The sequence below is a fragment of the Neoarius graeffei genome, chromosome 10, assembly GCF_027579695.1.
Source record: "Neoarius graeffei isolate fNeoGra1 chromosome 10, fNeoGra1.pri, whole genome shotgun sequence".
In the NCBI taxonomy this organism is placed as follows: Eukaryota; Metazoa; Chordata; class Actinopteri; order Siluriformes; family Ariidae; genus Neoarius; species Neoarius graeffei.
Genome location: NC_083578.1, coordinates 63,594,649 through 63,614,528, shown reverse-complemented (window position 1 = coordinate 63,614,528; position 19,880 = coordinate 63,594,649). Strand labels below are relative to the sequence as shown.

The following is a 19,880-nucleotide window of genomic DNA, read 5'->3' as shown; positions in this document are numbered from 1 at the left end:
GTAGGTTATTTTAAGCCCGTGACGCGAACATGATGCAACGTCACGTGAGTGAGTCTGCATACCGTGGCCACCGTGTGAGTGCTTGCCACACACACACTAGTCTGGTTTCTTGCCGAGTTAACTCGTGCCGACTCTCGCTAGTCTACTATCATCAATCCATCGATACAGCGCAAAACCCAAACAGTCTTTTTAAAGACTACTACCCCACACTGTATTTTTGCTTTCCCCATTTCAGCTCTACCCAAATAATTTGTTGTTTTTGTTGTTTTCTTACTGCTAGTCTACTATGGATAATGCTACTACTGCTGCTACTGCTACTACTACTACTACTACTAATAATAATAATAATAATCTAGCCCAGGGCTAGCTATCTATCTATCTATCTATCTATCTATCTATCTATCTATCTATCTATCTATCTATCTATCTATCTATCTATCTATCTATCTATCTATCTATCTATCTATCGGTCGATATAAGGTGCTGTAGGTCGGGTGGCATCACTGCGGGTGAGTGTGTTGGGGGGGGGCAGGGCGAGAAGAGGGGCCCCCAACTGCAATGAACCAGCTTTGGTGGGGCCCAGGTTGCAAAAGGTTGAGAACCCCTGCTCTAGTTCAATACTATTTGGTAGACATGTAAATATAATTAATTAATTGGATGGCTGGATACTTTATTCATCCTGAAGGAAATTTAGACATCCAGGAGCTTGGTATGACATACACAATAAAAACAACAAAACGCAAAACCCACAATGAAAATGAACCTATCGAAGGTAATTGGACTATGCAAAAACTTAGTATACTGAGACTTGAACTACAGTGGTGCTTGAAAGTTTGTGAGCCTTTTAGAATGTTCTATATTTCAGCATAAATACGACCTAAAACATCATCAGATTTTCACACAAGTCCTAAAAGTAGATAAAGAGAAGCCAGTTAAACAAATGAGACAAAAATATTATACTTGGTCATTTATTTATTGAGGAAAATGATCCAAGATTACATATCTGTGAGTGGCAAAAGTATGTGAACCTTTGCTTTCAGTATCTTGTGTGACCCCCTTGTGCAGCAATAACTGCAACTAAACGTTTCCGGTAACTGTTGATCAGTCCTGAGTCCATTCCTCCGATCAGGACTTTGACTTGGCCATTCCAAAACATTAACTTTATTCTTCTTTAACCATTCTTTGGTAGAACGACTTGTGTGCTTAGGGTCGTTGTCTTGCTGCATGACCCACCTTCTCTTGAGATTCAGTTCATGGACAGGTGTCCTGACATTGTCCTTTAGAATTCGCTGGTATAATTCAGAATTCATTGTTCCATCAACAATGGCAAGCCGTCCTGGCCCAGATGCAGCAAAACAGGCCCAAACCATGATACTACCACCACCGTGTTTCACAGATGAGATAAGGTTCTTATGCTGGAATGCAGTGTTTTCCTTTCTCCAAACATAATGCTTCTCATTTAAATCAAAAAGTTCTATTTTGGTCTCATCTGTCCACAAAATATTTTTCCAGTAGCCTTCTGGCTTGTCCACGTGATCTTTAGCAAACTGCAGATGAGCAGCAATGTTCTTTTTGGAGAGCAGTGGCTTTCTCTGCAACCCTGCCATGCACAGCATTGTTGTTCAGTGTTCTCCTGATGGTGGATTCATGAACATTAACATTAGCCAATGTGAGAAAGGCCTTCAGTTGCTTAGAAGTTACCCTGGGGTCCTTTTGTGACCTTGCCGACTATCACACGCCTTGCTCTTGGGGTGATCTTTGTTGGTCGACCACTCCTGGGGAGGGTAACAATGGTCTTGAATTTCCTCCATTTGTATATTTGTACTCCATTTCAATCTGTCTGACTGTGGATTGGTGGAGTCCAAACTCTTTAGAGATGGTTTTGTAACCTTTTCCAGCCTGATGAGCCTCAACAACGCTTTTTCTGAGGTCCTCAGAAATCTCCTTTGTTCGTGCCATGATACACTTCCACAAACGTGTTGTGAAGATCAGACTTTGATAGATCCCTGTTCTTTAAATAAAACAGGGTGCCCACTCACACCTGATTGTCATCCCACTGATTGAAAACACCTGACTCTAATTTCACCTTCAAATTAACTGCTAATCCTAGAGGTTCACATACTTTTGCGACTCACAGATATGTAATATTGGATCATTTTTCTCAATAAATAAATGACCAAGTATAATATTTTTGTCTTATTTGTTTAACTGGGTTCTCTTTATCTACTTTTAGGACTTTTGTGTGAAAATCTGATGATGTTTTCGGTCATATTTATACAGAAATATATAGAAAATTCTAAAGGGTTCGCAAACTTTTCAAGCACCACTGTATAAGATCCTGTACTTATGGAGGTTGTGGATTCTGTAGATAAATAATTCAACAGTGCAAGACAATTGTGCATTGACAGTAAATGACTATACACTCAATTAGAAATAAGCTGTAGGAAGTAACTGCACTATACATAAATATAGCGTATTAAGGACATGAACTACATGGTCCAGTGCATATTGAGGTTGTTTATGTTGTAGCTAAATAATTTGACAGTGCAAAATGTTTGTGTAATAGTAATTACTTGTGTGACTTGGGTACAAAGTAAGTGGGACTAATGTAGGCAGTGAAATGGAGTAAAAGCAGAGCATCAGGCACAGTACCGAATTTCCCGCTAGTTAGTTGGGAAGAGTGGAAGAGCCTAATTGCTCTAGGGACAAAAGACCTTCGAAGTCTGTCCATTGAGCAGCTCTGTAACAGCAGTCTCCCACTGAACATACGCCTCTGTTTCATTATGGTGCTGTACAGTGGGTGACTGTCATTGTTCATGACGGTAGTTTTCACAGGGTCCTTCTCTCTGTCACCGCCACCAGGCAGTCCATGTCCATGCAGAGCACAGAGCCAGCTCGCCTGACCAGCTTGTCTAGCCACATAGCGTCTCTTTTCTTCATATTGCCTCCCCAGCATGCTACATAAGAATGTATATAAAAGTGCACTGGCAACCACAGACTGATTTGACATCTGCAGGAGCTTTCTACAGATATTAAAGAAACCTAGCAGGGACTCCTCAAGAAACAGAGCCGGTTCTTCCCCATACTATATACCAAGAAGACACCCACAGCAACTTGTGCATCAATAATGCAGTAGCTCAGATTTTAGCAAGAAAACAGCCACAGCAGTATAATAAATAATCTCATCTCATCTCATTATCTCTAGCCGCTTTATCCTGTTCTACAGGGTCGCAGGCAAGCTGGAGCCTATCCCAGCTGACTACGGGCGAAAGGCGGGGTACACCCTGGACAAGTCGCCAGGTCATCACAGGGCCGACACATAGACACAGACAACCATTCACACTCACATTCACACCTACCGTCAATTTAGAGTCACCAGTTAACCTAACCTGCATGTCTTTGGACTGTAGGGGAAACCGGAGCACCCGGAGGAAACCCACACGGACACGGGGAGAACATGCAAACTCCGCACAGAAAGGCCCTCGCCGGCCATGGGGCTCGAACCCGGACCTTCTTGCTGTGAGGCGACAGCGCTAACCACTACACCACCGTGCCACCCCATAATAAATAATAATAAGTTTAATTTTTACAATGTCTTTCTCACACCCAAGGTCACTTAAAGGTGATAGGAAATGACATGATTTATCATGGTTTATTATTATTTTTTTAACTTTGCACACAACTGCTAAGTCTACACATCCCTACTAAAATTATAGGTTTCTGTTAAGTAAAAAAAAGAAAAGAAAGAAACCAAAATAAATTTGTTTAACATAGTGTCTGAATACTTTTTTCCCCTCTGTTTATTTTTTTAGATGTATCTTTTCATACACTTATGAATACATACTTCAGATTTATAAGTGCATTATAATTATATAATATATAAAATGTTATTATAAAATGCATTAACATTTGTGGTTTATAAAATTGCCAATATTTATTCAGAATGGAAGATAATTTGTTCCAGACCAAACTCTGTGATATTTTTTTTTCCTCTAGATTTCTCCTTCAGTGCCTAGATGATCTTGACTCCAGTCTCCGGAAGCTTAATTCACGCCTTTTTGTTATCCGAGGTCAACCAGCCAATGTTTTCCCACGATTATTTAAGGTGAAATTCATTCAATTTACCAGCCTCTCATATTAAGACACTACTCTAGGAACTAGAACTAGGGAATTTTCTTAAAGTTAAAAACAGGTGGAAAGCTCTTTGAATTTTCTTTTGAGGCCTTCCTTTTTGTTTTTTATCCCTTCAGGAGTGGGAAATATCCAGGTTGACTTTTGAGTATGACTCAGAACCTTTTGGGAAGGAGCGAGATGCTGCCATTAAGAAGCTTGCAATGGAGGCTGGGGTGGAAGTCATTGTCAAGATCTCACATACCCTTTACAATCTGGACAAGTATGAACTGCTTTAATCTCTTGTGTTTTATATATAGAGAGGATATTATATGATTGTGCAAAGATATGAAGTTTATTTTCGAGTGGTGAATGTATATTTCATGAGTGAAATACGTTTCAACACGAGAAGATAAACTTCATATATTTGTGCCACCGTGTTATGTTCTTTATATCATATGGACACATCCACAAAAAATATGCAAGTTAACCAAAATAATTTTAATTTTGAATTGGTTCGCCATTTTGACAGCGCACGTTGCGGGGAAAACACTGGGAGTGATGTCATCAGAGTTAAATATCGGAAAATATGTTCCTCAGATCCGCGATGTATTTCATATGAAAAATGTGAATTTTTCAACACGAGAAGATAAACTTCATATCTTCAAGCCAACATGTGATTTTTCTTTTTATTATATAGACACGCTCACAAATAAAAAGCACCCGAATTTATCAAAATAATTCATCGATATCCTCATGAGTGACATACAGAGATTTGTCATGGTTGCCATTCTCGATGTCCCGGGTGTAGCTTGTATGAAAAATACAAGTGGCATATTTCCCAGCAAAACACTTGTATACGTATAATGTAATGTAAAATAAGATGCCTCAAAGTAAATATACAGTTGCAATATTGTCCCTTAATTCAGCAGTATTTCAGTAAAATTCAGAATTTTAAAGGTCTTTTTAGTGGTACTGTGGCATATGGCAGCGCTTTCATGCTGATTACCAGAAGTTTGATTAATTTAGTTAATTATTTGCTTACTGAAAATTTTGAACATTCCCACTTTACAAACTGCCACTAAGGTGTAAGCAAAAATTTATTTGCTTTTTCACTCTTTGTTCCTACCAGAATAATTGAGTTGAATGGCAGTCAGCCACCCCTCACCTACAAGCGTTTCCAGACTCTGATCAGTCGTATGGACCCACCAGAGATGCCTGTGGAAACCCTGTCTAGCACCCTTATGGGCTGTTGTGTCACGCCTGTATCGGAAGACCATGGGGACAAGTATGGTGTGCCTTCTCTTGAAGAACTAGGTGAGACGCCTGTGGTTTGTTTGTTTGTTTGTTTGTTTGTTTGTTTGTTTTAGATTTTAAAAATTTTTCACATTTCTTTGTGAAATTAACAGCAGGCCTAAAATTCTCCTTTGCAATGGTGTTAATTATTTTTCCCAAGTGTAATAAGAAATTCTATTTTGTATTATGGAAAAAACTGGACATTAAATGGATCTGAAACAAGATGGGCCAAGCCTAGAAGCCCATCATCGACTGCATACAGAAAACAAAACTCAAAAACACCAGAAAAAAGATCAAGAATGTATTAAATACATGGTCATATTCAGAATCGTTTTTTAACAAGATTTAGTGTTTAAAAATTTCAAGAACAAAAAAAAAGGGTTCACCCTAGAACTGCACTGAGACGATTGCCTCTCACAGTGATATCAGTGTGACAGTATTAACCTTGTAAAATCTGGTGAAGGTGCATGATAACTTCCAAGTAGCAACAGAGCAGACTTTCTGATGTGGCACATCTCTAAATAAGACCCATGATGGAATGATGCTCCTCATACGGTGACATTACAGTAGGGCATAAGGTCCACTTCTGACTAAAGTGATGTTCACCAGCCAAAAGGATAACTTCTGCTTAGAAATGTCTTACCCCCATAGCAAATAAACAGCTGGTGCAGGGATTAAATAACACTGCAAGATCTCATCTCATCTCATTATCTCTAGCCGCTTTATCCTTCTACAGGGTCGCAGGCAAGCTGGAGCCTATCCCAGCTGACTACAGGCGAAAGGCGGGGTACACCCTGGACAAGTTGCCAGGTCATCACAGGGCTGACACATAGACACAGACAACCATTCACACTCACATTCACACCTACGGTCAATTTAGAGTCACCAGTTAACCTAACCTGCATGTCTTTGGACTGTGGGGGAAACCGGAGCACCTGGAGGAAACCCACGCGGACACGGGGAGAACATGCAAACTCCACACAGAAAGGCCCTCACCGGCCCCGGGGCTCGAACCCAGGACCTTCTTGCTGTGAGGCGACAGCGCTAACCACTACACCACCGTGCCGCCACACTGCAAGATGTGCAGGAAAACATTTCTGCATTCCTAGCCTCATTAAAGGGTTAATACACTGACTCCCAAAATTAGGTGATATGATCTTAGGTCATATGAACGTCAGTGGACACAAGGCAAGCTTATTGCCAAACCAAGCAACTGACACTAACAATCTGACATGAAGTGATTGCTAGCAGTAAGGCAGTTACTAAAGTTGACTTCAAGTCAACTTAACAGGCTTAGGCTTATACGGTAAGGTTGAACATAAAACGGCAATCTCGCAAGGGACTTCTAGGGAACATGGCAGATTCCTTTAGAAAAGTAGTTAATAAGATTTTGGACAAACAAACAAACCTCAGGGAGATGCCATCCATGGTACTGTTGTGTGCTGTTAAAACTGCCACATGCATTCAGAATAGGTGGAGACTTTCTGATTTTCAGCAATGCCTGAAGAAAGGTCAAAGTCCTAGGAACTGGAAAATGCATATGGTCCAGCTGATGAGGTGAACGCCATTCAGGAACAGTTGCCACCTGAGGGTATACATGGCCCATGTGCTAGAGAATCTTGCATTCGGAAGCATTTCCAGAACTGTTAAATTACAGACCAGTGTTGTCAGGAGCCAACCGCACAAACGTGGACATCCTGGTAACAAATAACAGCTCTCACCCTCTATCTGGAATAGCACGTCCACTCAAGGAGTAAGTGGACAGAATGTTCTGATAACCAGTGAAGGCAGCAGCAGGAATCAGAATCTTGCCAACCATCTCGAGGGCACAAGTCATGTATCTGTGCTCTAGTTGCTGAATCCAGCACTGAGTGTAAAGAATCAACTGTAGAGCTCTCACTGTTGTATAGACACCATTCCCCTAAGTTAATGTGCAGTGCTTTTAACAAAAAAAAAGTTATAAATTTTACATCATTTGCATCAGTCAGTGGTCAGATAACACCAGGTATTATTGCCCCTATTGTCTTATATCTGTATGTAGGTTCTAATTATTTCATGTTTGCTATAGGGTTTGACACAGAAGGACTACCCTCTGCTGTGTGGCCAGGCGGGGAGACGGAAGCACTAACGAGGATTGAGAGACACTTAGAGAGAAAGGTACAAGCCTACGTTTAGAGTGGGAAGCCTTGACTTAAGCAGTTGAATACGAGTTGAAATTTAGAAGAACATTTACTACTATATTGGTTAAATATATTACCTTCATGTCACTGTTAGATTTATTTCTTCCCTCTATTCCAGGCTTGGGTGGCTAACTTTGAGAGGCCAAGGATGAATGCCAACTCCCTACTGGCCAGCCCCACAGGCCTGAGCCCTTATCTTCGCTTTGGCTGCCTATCCTGCCGCCTTTTCTATTTCAAACTCACAGATCTCTACAGAAAGGTTACCACCCCACACCTTTTCTATGTTTAGAAACAAACAGGATGGAAGTTTTGTATATTAAACACTAGTATCATCCATCCATCCATCCATCCATCCATCCGTCCATTATCTGTAGCCACTTATCCTGTTCTACAGGGTCGCAGGCAAGCTGGAGCCTATCCCAGCTGACTATGGGTCAGAGGCAGAGGCAATGTGGACAGGTCACCAGGTCATCGCAGGGCTGACACAGAGATACTCACATTCACACCTACAGTCAATTTAGAGCCACCAATTAGCCTAACCTGCATGTCTTTGGACTGTGGGGGAAACCGGAGCACCCGGAGGAAACCCATGCAGACACGGGGAGAACATGCAAACTCCACACAGAAAGGCCCTCACCGGCCGCTGGGCTCGAACCCAGAACCTTTTTGCTGTGAGGCGACAGTGCTAACCACTACACCACTAGTATCATTTATTTTGTTATTTGGTATAGGCATGAATTATGAAGTTTGTTTGGCGTTTTTAACCGTACATTACACTCAACCTTGCCTATTAATAGAAACATGGAATACAGTTATGTTTAGGATTCAAATATATCAATTACTTCTTTTTCCTCTAGGTAAAGAAGACCAATACCCCTCCTCTCTCCCTCTATGGCCAGTTGCTGTGGCGAGAATTTTTTTACACTGCTGCCACCACCAACCCACGTTTTGACAAGATGGAGGGCAACCCCATCTGTGTGCGCATTCCGTGGGATAAGAACCCAGAGGCACTGGCCAAATGGGCTGAGGCTAAGACTGGTTTCCCATGGATTGATGCCATCATGACTCAGCTGAGGCAGGAGGGCTGGATCCATCACTTGGCTCGTCATGCTGTGGCTTGCTTCCTCACCCGAGGAGACCTGTGGATCAGTTGGGAGGAGGGCATGAAGGTGCTTTGCGTATTCATGGAACTATACTCACTGACCACTTTAATAGGAATGCCTGTACATCTGCTCATTTATGCAGTTATCCAATCGGTTAATTATGTGTCTGTGGCACAATGCATAAAATCTTGCAAATACAGGTCAAGTTAATGTTAAGCTTTAGTTAATATTCACATCAAACATCAGAATGGAGGAAAAACTGTAAGCTCTGTGACTTTAACCATGGCATGGTTGTTGGTACCACAAGGGCTGGTTTGAGTATTTCATAAATGTTTGATCTCCTGGGATTTTCACATACAAGATTCTCAAGAGTTTCCACAGAATGGTGTGAAAAACAAAACAACATTGAGTGAGCAGAGGGTCTACAGACCAAAACAGCAAGTTGATGAGAGAGATCAGAGGAGAATGACCAGACTGATTTGAGCAGATAGGAAGTCTATAGAAACTCAAATAAGCACTCTTTACAGTCGTGGTGAGCAGAAAAACATTTCAGAATGCACAACATATCAAATTTTGAGGTAGATGGGAACCAACAGCAGAGGACCACAACAGATTCCACTCCTATCAGTCAAGAACACGAATTTGAGACTAGCATGGGCACAGACTCACTGAAACTGGACAGTTGAAGACTGAAAAAATACCAGGTGGTAAGGTTATTTATATTTTTTAACAGTGCAGTATTGGTGGGCCTGTGCCTGTGATGGCATCACATTATTGTTCTTGGCTGGCAGGAGTGGAACCCAGTGTGATGGTGTGTCATGTCCCCCCCCCCAAAACCAGCCCATCTGGTACCAACATCAATACCATAATCAGAGTTCACACTTTTTCTTCATTTTGATGTTTGATGTGAACATTACCTGAAGCTCTTGACCTGTATCTGCATAATATTTTTTGCATTGTGCTGCTTCCACATGATTGACTGATTAGATAACTGCAAGAATGTGCGGGTGTACATTTGTTCCTAATAAAGTGGCTGGTGAGTGTATGCTTCAATAAATGGAATAAGGGGAAATTTGTTGAATGTATAGAACTAAATTTCTGGTATCTGAATGTCTGATGTTCACCCAAAAAGACAATATTGTCCAAAAGTCTGAGTTTACTGCCAAGACGGTAAAATTTTCCATGAATATGTTAATATATGATGAAATAAAAGATGTTAGTAATTCTAATTCAGTTTATTATTTAAAACCAAAAATTTTTTTAGCTGTTTTATGAAAGTCATCGTATGAACCATATGGAAACTTTTTAAATAGTAACTTTGTAGACTACTATGGCAGTACAGCAGGTAGAGCTGCCATTTTACAGGTTTGGGATCCAGGGTTTGATACTGAGCTTAGGTTATTTTCTGTGCAGATTTCTTCATGGTTGCATGGGTTTCTTCTGGTTACTCTGATTTATTTTTTTAATAATCACTGGTGTAATTATACTAAAACAGTTATCTACCTAGGGGCGGCACGGTGGTGTAGTGGTTAGTGCTGTTGCCTCACAGCAAGAAGGTCCGGGTTCGAGCCCCGTGGCTGGCGAGGGCCTTTCTGTGCGGAGTTTGCATGTTCTCCCCGTGTCCACGTGGGTTTCCTCCGGGTGCTCCGGTTTCCCCCACAGTCCAAAGACATGCAGGTTAGGTTAACTGGTGACTCTAAATTGACCGTAGGTGTGAATGTGAGTGTGAATGGTTGTCTGTGTCTATGTGTCAGCCCTGTGATGACCTGGTGACTTGTCCAGGGTGTACCCCGCCTTTCGCCCGTAGTCAGCTGGGATAGGCTCCAGCTTGCCTGCGACCCTGTAGAAGGATAAAGCGGCTAGAGATAATGAGATGAGATGAGATGAGATGAGATGAGATGAGATGAGATGAGATGAGATGAGATGAGTTATCTACCTCAGGCTCAGTGCATATCATTGAATAATAACTGAGATGTTGTCTTGGTTATTATTCACCAATGTTCACCTTGTCTTCGGTGAATCATTGTTAAATATTGAGATGGGCAGATACTGAATTACAAATAGTACTTGGTGGTGGGCACAGACTTGTACCCTGCTGTAAGTGTAACATATTAGTGCAGTACTGTCACTGTCATTATTCTCTGAAGTGTTTGGTTGTTAGATATATACATGAGTTTCTTGCTGCATTTAGCTATTCTATAATGATAGCTGTGATCAACAGGTTTTTGAGGAACTTCTATTGGATGCAGACTGGAGTGTGAATGCAGGCAGCTGGATGTGGCTCTCCTGCAGTTCATTCTTTCAGCAGTTCTTCCACTGCTACTGTCCAGTAGGGTTTGGTCGGCGCACTGACCCTAATGGGGACTTCATTAGGTTGGTACTCTTACCCATACACTGCTAGGTAGTAAGTAACATTAACAGCTTCAAGTGAACAGTTTTAAATCCAGACTTACCATTAGTATTGTGTCTCATGAGAAGTGTGTTACTGCAGTTGAAAAATCCTTATTTAGAGATAAAGAAAAGGAAATAAGTAGGCTTGAGGTCAGCAGTTTTCAGAAGCAGAGGTAAGTGAGTTTATTTAAGGAGTTAAAAATAGTTAGTTATAGGGCATATAGAGCTCTGAGCTTTTTATATAGCCTGTAGCTTTTTCTCTTATTCTGTTAGTTTTAGGTAAGAGAGTTTAAATTATGGATATACTTCTCTACTGTCTGTGACTTTACTCTCCTGTTTTCTTACTTTTGCTAACATAATTATTTTTATTTTAATTTCTTCAGCAAATACATTGTGTCATTAACATAATAGCTTGGTCTATTTGTGATGTGTTTATTTGTTGTCTTCTCGGGGACTGGGTGAAAGGTTCAGTTATTCCTTTCCCCTTTTTAAATTGTGGTTGATTGCTTTTAAGACAAAAGCCATTCTTAGCCTAAGCATTCGGAATCCTGTTAGCTGTGATTCTGGTTGAAGCTTGATGCTTTTTCTCTGGGCAATACAGTAGCCTGTTCTTTAGCTCGGTAGCATCTCGTTTCATCAAAAGGGATTTTAACCACTTGGTAAGGAAATACTAAGCCCAACCTGTATTTAATGCATAAAGAGCTCCAATGCATTTCCCAGAGGGCATGATGGGAGGTGGGGTCCAAAGCCAGGGATAACAACACTCCTATCTAGCTTTGGGCAACTCCTCTTTAACAGACTCTTTATGAAATGGTTAGTGGTGCTCTTGGTGTTAAATGCAGCCCTGCTTGTGCAAGAGAACAATAACAATGCAGTGTTTTTTTGTTTTGTTTTGTTTTTTCTTGGCCTAAACGCCAAGTGAACTTGCTGATGGTATAGTTTATGCTCACATGCTGTTTGAACAGCCAGCTCCTATAAATTCTTAGTTCAGGTGCATGTAGTGGCCTTCCCCAAAACACTCACTGCCCAGTGTAAATATTTATGGTTCTGTTCATTTTGATCACTTGACCAGGCAGGATATAAATGTTCCTGGCGAAAGGGTTATGGTCCCTTTTGGCAAAACGAGGGGGCCACCCAGCAGCTGAGGACAGTATACTGTGTTGCTCGTTTGACAGCTAGCAAGTTTCTCTGCCTTGGCTTGGGATCACTGTCGTCTCAAAAGCGATCAGTAGCAGTGTGAGGGGCAGGGAGTGAACCTGAACCTCTTACTCAACCCTGAGTTTCAGTTGGGCAGAGTGGGTGGGTTAGGAGCGGGGAGGTGCTTGCTTGGATGGATCTGGCGGAAACTAAGAGGGTGGGAAGGGTTGGTCACTGCCTCTGCTTTCTAACGCGTGTTATAGTAGGAATCTCCGTAGTGTCTCAGCACAGGCAGAAACTGTTGGTTTAGACTGCGTCCACCTGTCCGCAAGTGTTGTGGTGACCTCGACCACCTTCTGTCCAGACTCTGGTAAGGTGGAACTTGTAGGTAGGTGGCCTTTCTCTGTCCTGGGACCAGAAGAAAAACTTCCACACGTTTTGAATTCAAATGAGGCTCTATTGATGTCCTTTGTACTCTTGGCTGGTTCCTTATAGTGGCGTGGTGACATGTGAATTAATATTATAACATGACAATGATCATCTGTAACTCAGCCACACTGTGTGCACAAAATGTACTTAAAGCAACAGTGTTTGCCTTAATTGTCCAAAATCAGCACTTTATTTATTTTTTCAGTACTGCAAACGTATTTATTTCTAGTTTTAAAAGACCGTTGTGTGTTGAATTTAGTCCATTTTCTGCATCTGTTCCTGTGTAGGAATGAATGCTCTGGTATTTGAAGTCCATGATTTGAGAAGCCCTTGCAATATTGCATATTAATACTAAATCCATCTTTTCTGTAATGGGAACCTGATAACCACCACACACAGCCTCTCCTGTATATATGATGAGACTCTGCGGTTTAATCTCTCCTTGTCCTTCCAGACGCTATTTACCTGTTCTTCGAGGTTTTCCGGCCAAGTATATCTACGATCCATGGAATGCCCCAGATTCAGTGCAGACTGCAGCAAAGTGCATCATTGGAGTTCATTACCCAAAGCCGATGGTGAACCATGCGGAGGCCAGTCGCCTTAACATCGAGAGGATGAAACAGATCTACCAGCAACTCTCCCGCTATAGAGGATTAGGTAAGATCTTGGTTGTTGGTGTCAGTAACTTATATTCAGTGACAGATGAAGCGTTTTGCAAAAAACTCAGAATGTCTAATAAAATTAAATGTAGGTTTTTCTGCATTGTTCAGGTTGTAAACATATTTAGTGTGATGCAAGCAAACTATTCAGTTAATCACTAGCCAAAGTTTAAGTACACAGCTTCAGGTTGTATGCACAAAAGACCTTAGTCACTGACTTGGCCAAGCACACTGGTACAAATAGTTGCTACAACAGCTGTAATTACTGCTGCTTTTTTAAATTTACGCAAAAGTATGCAAGTTGCGCTTCTGCTAGACCTGTTTGACTTCACAACGTTGCATAATGATTTATTCCACAAAGTCTAGTTCATGATTTGACAAACTTGATTTCTGTGTGTATGCAGTAACCTACCTAGACTTTTATTTTAAATTTTATACAAATTTAATTTGCTTTCACTGTACTACTGCAGATTAAACATTTTAATATATTTGTATTGAACAACACTTTTTGACTAATCAACACCATATGGCATACTGTATCACAGAACTGATGGTGGCCTTTGCCATTTAAAAGTATTCCCTGTGTGAGAGAGAGGCTTATAAACCTAAAAGATTTGTCAGATTTGGCCTGGACAGTATTGTTTGGATAAGTTGGCAAAAATTGGAAATCAACATTTAATGTTTATTATTGTTATTATTATCGTTCAGTTTAATAATGGACAGCTTGACATCTGTTCTTCATTTATGCAGGACTTCTAGCTTCAGTGCCATCTACGCACAATGGGAACGGGAATGGGATGGTCTACTCTCCAGGAGAACAGCAGTTTGGGACCAACACACCAGGTGATGATCAATGTTTTTTATATTCCTTGAAGTTCCCTCTACATAATGTGCTGATTGGTTGCATGGTGATTCCTATTTACTCATGAATATTTTTACTACCAGTGAGATACAGTTGTATACAATTGTAAGATTGGGCAGTCCTGGCCAAATTGCATATTTTTTATTTTTGAAGTGAAAAGAAATAAACACAACCTCTGAAGCAGGCTATTTTAAATATTAATGCACAGTTACTTTAAATCTATGATGAACTTAAAAAAAAAAGTAATTGTGGTGTGTGTAAACATTTGGACACCCTACCAAGGCAGTACTTGTAACACCAGCACTGGCAGATATCACAGCTTGCAGATGCTTTTTGTAGCTGGCTAGCAGTCTTTCTATTCTTGGTGAACAAATTTTCACCCACCCTTCCTTGCAGAAGGTTTCTAGTTCTGAGACATTCTTGGGCCATCTTGCATGCACAACATGTTGATGATCTGTGTATATATTTTAAATGATGTTCAAGTCAGGGGACTGTGAGTTCCTTTCCAAAAACTTCAGCTTGTGATTTGCAAATCTGATAGCTGGGTTTGCCATATGCTTTTCAAGCGGAATAATTACATTTGTGGGTAAATTCAGAAGAAGCCTTTATTTTTATCACGTGCACTTAAGCATAGCAAAATTCCTCCTCTGCATTTAACTCAACTGAAGCGGTGAAAAAACACGCGCACACACACACACACACACACACACACACACACACACACACACACACACACACAGAGCAGTGTGCAGAATAAATAAATACATTTGTGTGTAAATTTATATGGATCTGTGATGCCTGCATGTTTCAGTTTTTGGATGTAATATGATCTGTTGGTATAATATATAAAATTTTAATCGTTTCAGAGAGATTGTACTGACTGCAGTTGTCTCGATTTTCATTATTAACTGTCACAGCTGTTTCTTTCCCCAGAAATATTGGCGGCCACTGCGTGGAAAAAAAAAATCTCTGACATTAGTGAAAGACCTCTATAGACCCTTTTCAGTCACGTGACCTTTGTAAACGCGACCACCATTTTGGACATGTAGCGGACTTCGGCTCGAATTGGTTTGAATGCGAGGAAGGCGACAAACGGAGAACATACAAGAAAAAGGAGCGAGATGCAGAAAACACCTTCGCTATCCAGCGACGTAGGGCATTTACAGGGCGAGCAGAGGGAGAAATAACAACAGTAACGACACATTAGCAACGCCGTACAGAAATAACGGTTTATGGCACAGACCCTTTCGGTTCTTGCTCATCTAGCTGCTACAATGACTGCTTAGACTGCAATAATAATACCTAACACACATTTAAGTATCCGTCGTAAAGACGTGAAACTCATTGAGTGACGAGTGTGTTCATTGATAAGCTAACACAATCTAAAAGTAGACATACCATCACACTGCCCTGGCGCTGTTTCCCTTCTATGGTTTGTGCACTCACTATTTGCCATTACTTTCTCCAACCGTTGTTACAGATTACAGGGAACGGCCTGGATTTAAGAGACAAATACATGTTCCTCTTATTTTGAACACTTATTTGTAGGCAGTGCTTAATTTGTAAAGTGGGAGGTCCCGGAGCGCAGAGGATGAGCGGCTCCGGTGCGGAAAAAAAGAGGGGGGCGCAGCGCTGCGCTTCTGGGCATGTTTTGTAATAACACTGCAAATTAAGTTCATCTGCAGATATTTTGTGGATGTCGTTTCATAAGAGAAATCACCAACAAGACAGATATTAAAATCAGACATTAACACTAAATAAACTTGCATTTTTTTTATTTAATTATTTGTTTTTGTTTTTTTTTGTTACATAGTCAAAAGAGGTGTCGGATCACCGGATCCAGTGTAAATAGCTGCCGGAGCCAACGCCCGAGGTTCCGGAGCGCGCTCCGGCTTGCTCCCCCTCAAATTAAGCGCTGTTTGTAGGACACTGCCTCTGATCTGTCCTACAGTCTACCAACAGCAAAGGAACACAACGCTAGCTAATGTCGTTAGCTAATAGCTACTACAGAAGAACAAAGAGGTTACAATGGGTTATTTTAGCCTATTTGGTTACACACTCGCCGCCACAGAATGTTAACAGCAATGTAATGCCTTTTCTGGCTAATTTTATTCGTCTTACCTCCAACAAAGTGGTCACTACACAAGCGTTGGTATGCCGCTATCCATCTTCTCCGTCGGTCAGCATCTACCGGGATCCGATAAAATGATAACCCTTGCCTTGTTTGTTGATGGTTACTACATCCAGGTACACAACAATATAGTGGCATGATGGAAGTCTTGCTGAAAATAAACACTTTCTTTGCTGCCGTTCCTCAATGTTGGCTGTGGTAAACTACTGGTAGTACATGTCCAAAATGGCGGCCGCGTTTGTCGTGACGTCACGTGAAAAGGGTCTATATCAAAATTTCAGTAGAACCAATATGCGTAATACTGTATAGCAGCGGCTTCCACCAGTGTTTTTATTTCTTTTAGAGCTTTTGTTGAAATGTAGGACTTTAAGTGGTTCTGGTCAAACTAGGGAGCTTACCATGGTTTTCTAAATGCAGTCATTTGAGGGTTTACTGCATATCACAAAGAAATAGATGCTTTGTGGGATATGCATACTGAATCTTATCTTGTAAAGAGAAAACATTTTCCCAGTTGGGTGTATGCAGTTCTTAATTAGCTAATTATCTAAGAAGCTGTTTTAGCCAGTTAGTAACTATTACATAACCTCAAAATTAATAAGGCCTAATGGACATACACTGTTAATAAACTGTTGATTGATCCAATGCTTAATGGAGTTATAAAATATTTGAAGAAGCACCGCACACACCATAGACATTCCGCCTACTTTCACAGGTCTAGTTATTGTGATGGGAAAGCCACACATGTACTTGGGCAGGATATAGATAATGCAGAGTTCACATTTGTTGCTGATGCATGGCTAGCCGTGCTGTTTGGTAGAGAAGTACAGTTAGATAATCTCATTCCTGCTTTCAAGTCTTATGAGGAACACACCTCAGAGCTTTACCACCTTGAGCATAGCCTACATAAATTTCAACACTATCTCCATCGTCTTATCTGACAGGCAAGAGAGAAAATTGTACATAACAGTCATTCCTTGCACTCATTTTATAATCCAGATCAATTTGGAAATACGTCTCACATCTAATTCTGTCCTCTTCAGAAAACATCACTACCACTTCTTCCAAGTAACTTAAGTAACATGGAAGGGCGAAAGCCAAGGCCATCTGACTGACCCTGAGTTAACTTACTTTTAAAGCTCCCCACCGGATCCCTTTATACCTCGCACTGTCAAATGGTCTTGAGACCCTATTGTTCAAAGAATAACACCGTTACTGTAGATAGACATGCAGGTTCTGGATATCAGAAAGACTCACAAGATACAGCTTAACTTTTTTTTGTCTAAAAAAAAAAAAGAAGCATATAGAACCTACTCAGAACTCCAGCCCACGCTAAGAGTTTTCCTCATTTATAGTTTGTCACCACCTGTAATATTCTGAAGAAGAGGTCTCACAAAATGTTTATGAAATAACTGAAATTTAGGAGAAAGGTAATTCCTGAATTCCCACCTACTTCCTGTTCCTAATTTCCAAAGAAAATTTTATCTTTCTTCTCTTTACAGCACCACAATCACTATCACTGCCCTTCATTATTATCTTGATCACTCTAATTATCAATTTAAGGTCTGATCTGCGTATATGTATATGAATTTGAGAAAAGAAGTCTACAGATACAAGAGAAGAAATACTTATCAGTTCTTTTCTTTCAATTCTAAGTACTTACCTTTTTGGAATTTGCACTGTGACAGCACCAGCAATGTCAGGCAGCTCGGTTGCCAGTGGTAACCGCAGTGGAAGTATTCTGCTGAACTTTGACAGTGAGGAGCACCAGGGACCAAGCAGAATGCAGCAGCAGCAACAAAAGCTAGGTGAGACTGAAAGTTCTTCACTTTGAAATGTCTTGTTATAGTAATGATACATTCCAAACTAAATGGTATCATAATGGGACAATACACTCACTGAGCACTTTATTAGGAACACTAGGTAGGGCCTCCACACGCTCTCAAAACAGCCTCAATTCTTTGTGGCATGGATTCCACAAGATATTGGAAACATTCCTTTGAGATTTTGGTCCATATGGACATGATTACATCACGCAGTTAAACAGATTTTTCAGGTGCGCTTTCATGCAGTGAATCTCCCGTTCTGCCACATCCCAAAGGTGTTTTATTGGATTAAGATCCAGTGACCGAGAAGGCCAGTAAAGTCAAGCTATGCCACTGAAGAACTTTGAAGACATTGTCATATTCTTGACATCAGTTTGAGATGACTTTTGCTTTGTGACATGGTGCATTATCATGCTAGAAGTAGCTATTAAGAGGTAAATTGTGGCTGTGAAGGGATGCACACAGTCACCAACAATACTCAATTAGTCTGTGGCATTCAAGCTATGATCGATACCAGTCCAGAGTGCTCCAAGAAAACATTCCCCACACCACGAGCCTTGACTGTTGACACAAGGCAGGTTGGATCCATGGATTCATGCTGCTCGCGTAAAATTCTGACCCTCCCATCTGTGTGCCTCAGCAGAAAATGAGATTCATCAAACCAGGCTACGTTTTTTCCAGTCTTCAACTGTCTGGTATTAGTGAAGGTGTAAAGTGACTTTTTTTGTTCCTTGTTCTTTTATTGGGATATCCTCAAATACTCAACTCTGTGTATGCTATTGCCAATGGCAATCAAGTCTACTGTTCCAAAATCTTTTATGACATAAAGGCTGATTGATCAGCTGCTATTTATCACACATATATTCAAGCACGGGCGGCACGGTGGTGTAGTGGTTAGTGCTGTCGCCTCACAGCAAGAAGGTCCTGGGTTCGAGCCCCGGGGCCGGCGAGGGCCTTTCTGTGTGGAGTTTGCATGTTCTCCCCGTGTCCGCGTGGGTTTCCTCCAGGTGCTCCGGTTTCCCCCACAGTCCAAAGACATGCAGGTTAGGTTAACTGGTGACTCTAAATTGACCGTAGGTGTGAATGTGAGTGTGAATGGTTGTCTGTGTCTATGTGTCGGCCCTGTGATGATCTGGTGACTTGTCCAGGGTGTACCCCGCCTTTCGCCTGTAGTCAGCTGGGATAGGCTCCAGCTCGCCTGCGACCCTGTAGAAGGATAAAGCGGCTAGAGATAATGAGATGAGATGAGATGAGAATATTCAAGCACAGACTTCAGCACACAGTGAAATTCCTCCTCTGCATTTAACCAATATGAAGCAGTGAACACACAAATGAGCAATGAGCACACACACACATACCCGGAGCAGTGGGCAGCTATGCCACAGTGCCTGGGGAGTAGTTGTGGGTTAGGTGCCTTGCTCAAGGGCACTTCAGCCCAACCTCAGGCCATGGCTGCCCCATGTTAACCTAACCTCATGTCTTTGAACTGTGGGGGAAACCAGAGCTCTCAGAAGAAACCCACGCAGACACAGGGAGAACATGCAAACTCCACACAAAAAGGCTGCTGTTGGCCACTGGGCTCAAACCCAGAACCTTCTTGCTGTGAGGCAACAGTGCTAACCACTACACCACCGTGCTGACTTGGAGTGTAGAAAAGTTTGATTATCATCTGAAGCAAGAAAAAAAAAAGTACTTTGACCAATATCAAAAGTCAAATCAATATTTTAATGCTATCCCATCCATATATTTGTATACTTTT

At 41.3% G+C, this 19,880-nt stretch overlaps 1 protein-coding gene across 2 annotated transcripts in view; it reads left to right on the top strand.

Moving 5' to 3' along the window:
* The window catches only part of cry3a (cryptochrome circadian regulator 3a), a 32,167-nt gene that overhangs the window by 9,298 nt on the left and 2,989 nt on the right, over positions 1–19,880 (top strand). For both annotated transcript variants that reach the window (XM_060932076.1, XM_060932077.1), the window contains exons 3-12: positions 3,997–4,105; positions 4,251–4,393; positions 5,243–5,427; positions 7,475–7,563; positions 7,705–7,845; positions 8,444–8,755; positions 10,911–11,062; positions 13,101–13,303; positions 14,056–14,148; positions 17,984–18,103. In XM_060932076.1, the coding sequence (XP_060788059.1) occupies positions 3,997–4,105; positions 4,251–4,393; positions 5,243–5,427; positions 7,475–7,563; positions 7,705–7,845; positions 8,444–8,755; positions 10,911–11,062; positions 13,101–13,303; positions 14,056–14,148; positions 17,984–18,103 (1,547 nt within the window). The remainder of the gene's footprint in view (positions 1–3,996; positions 4,106–4,250; positions 4,394–5,242; positions 5,428–7,474; positions 7,564–7,704; positions 7,846–8,443; positions 8,756–10,910; positions 11,063–13,100; positions 13,304–14,055; positions 14,149–17,983; positions 18,104–19,880) is intronic.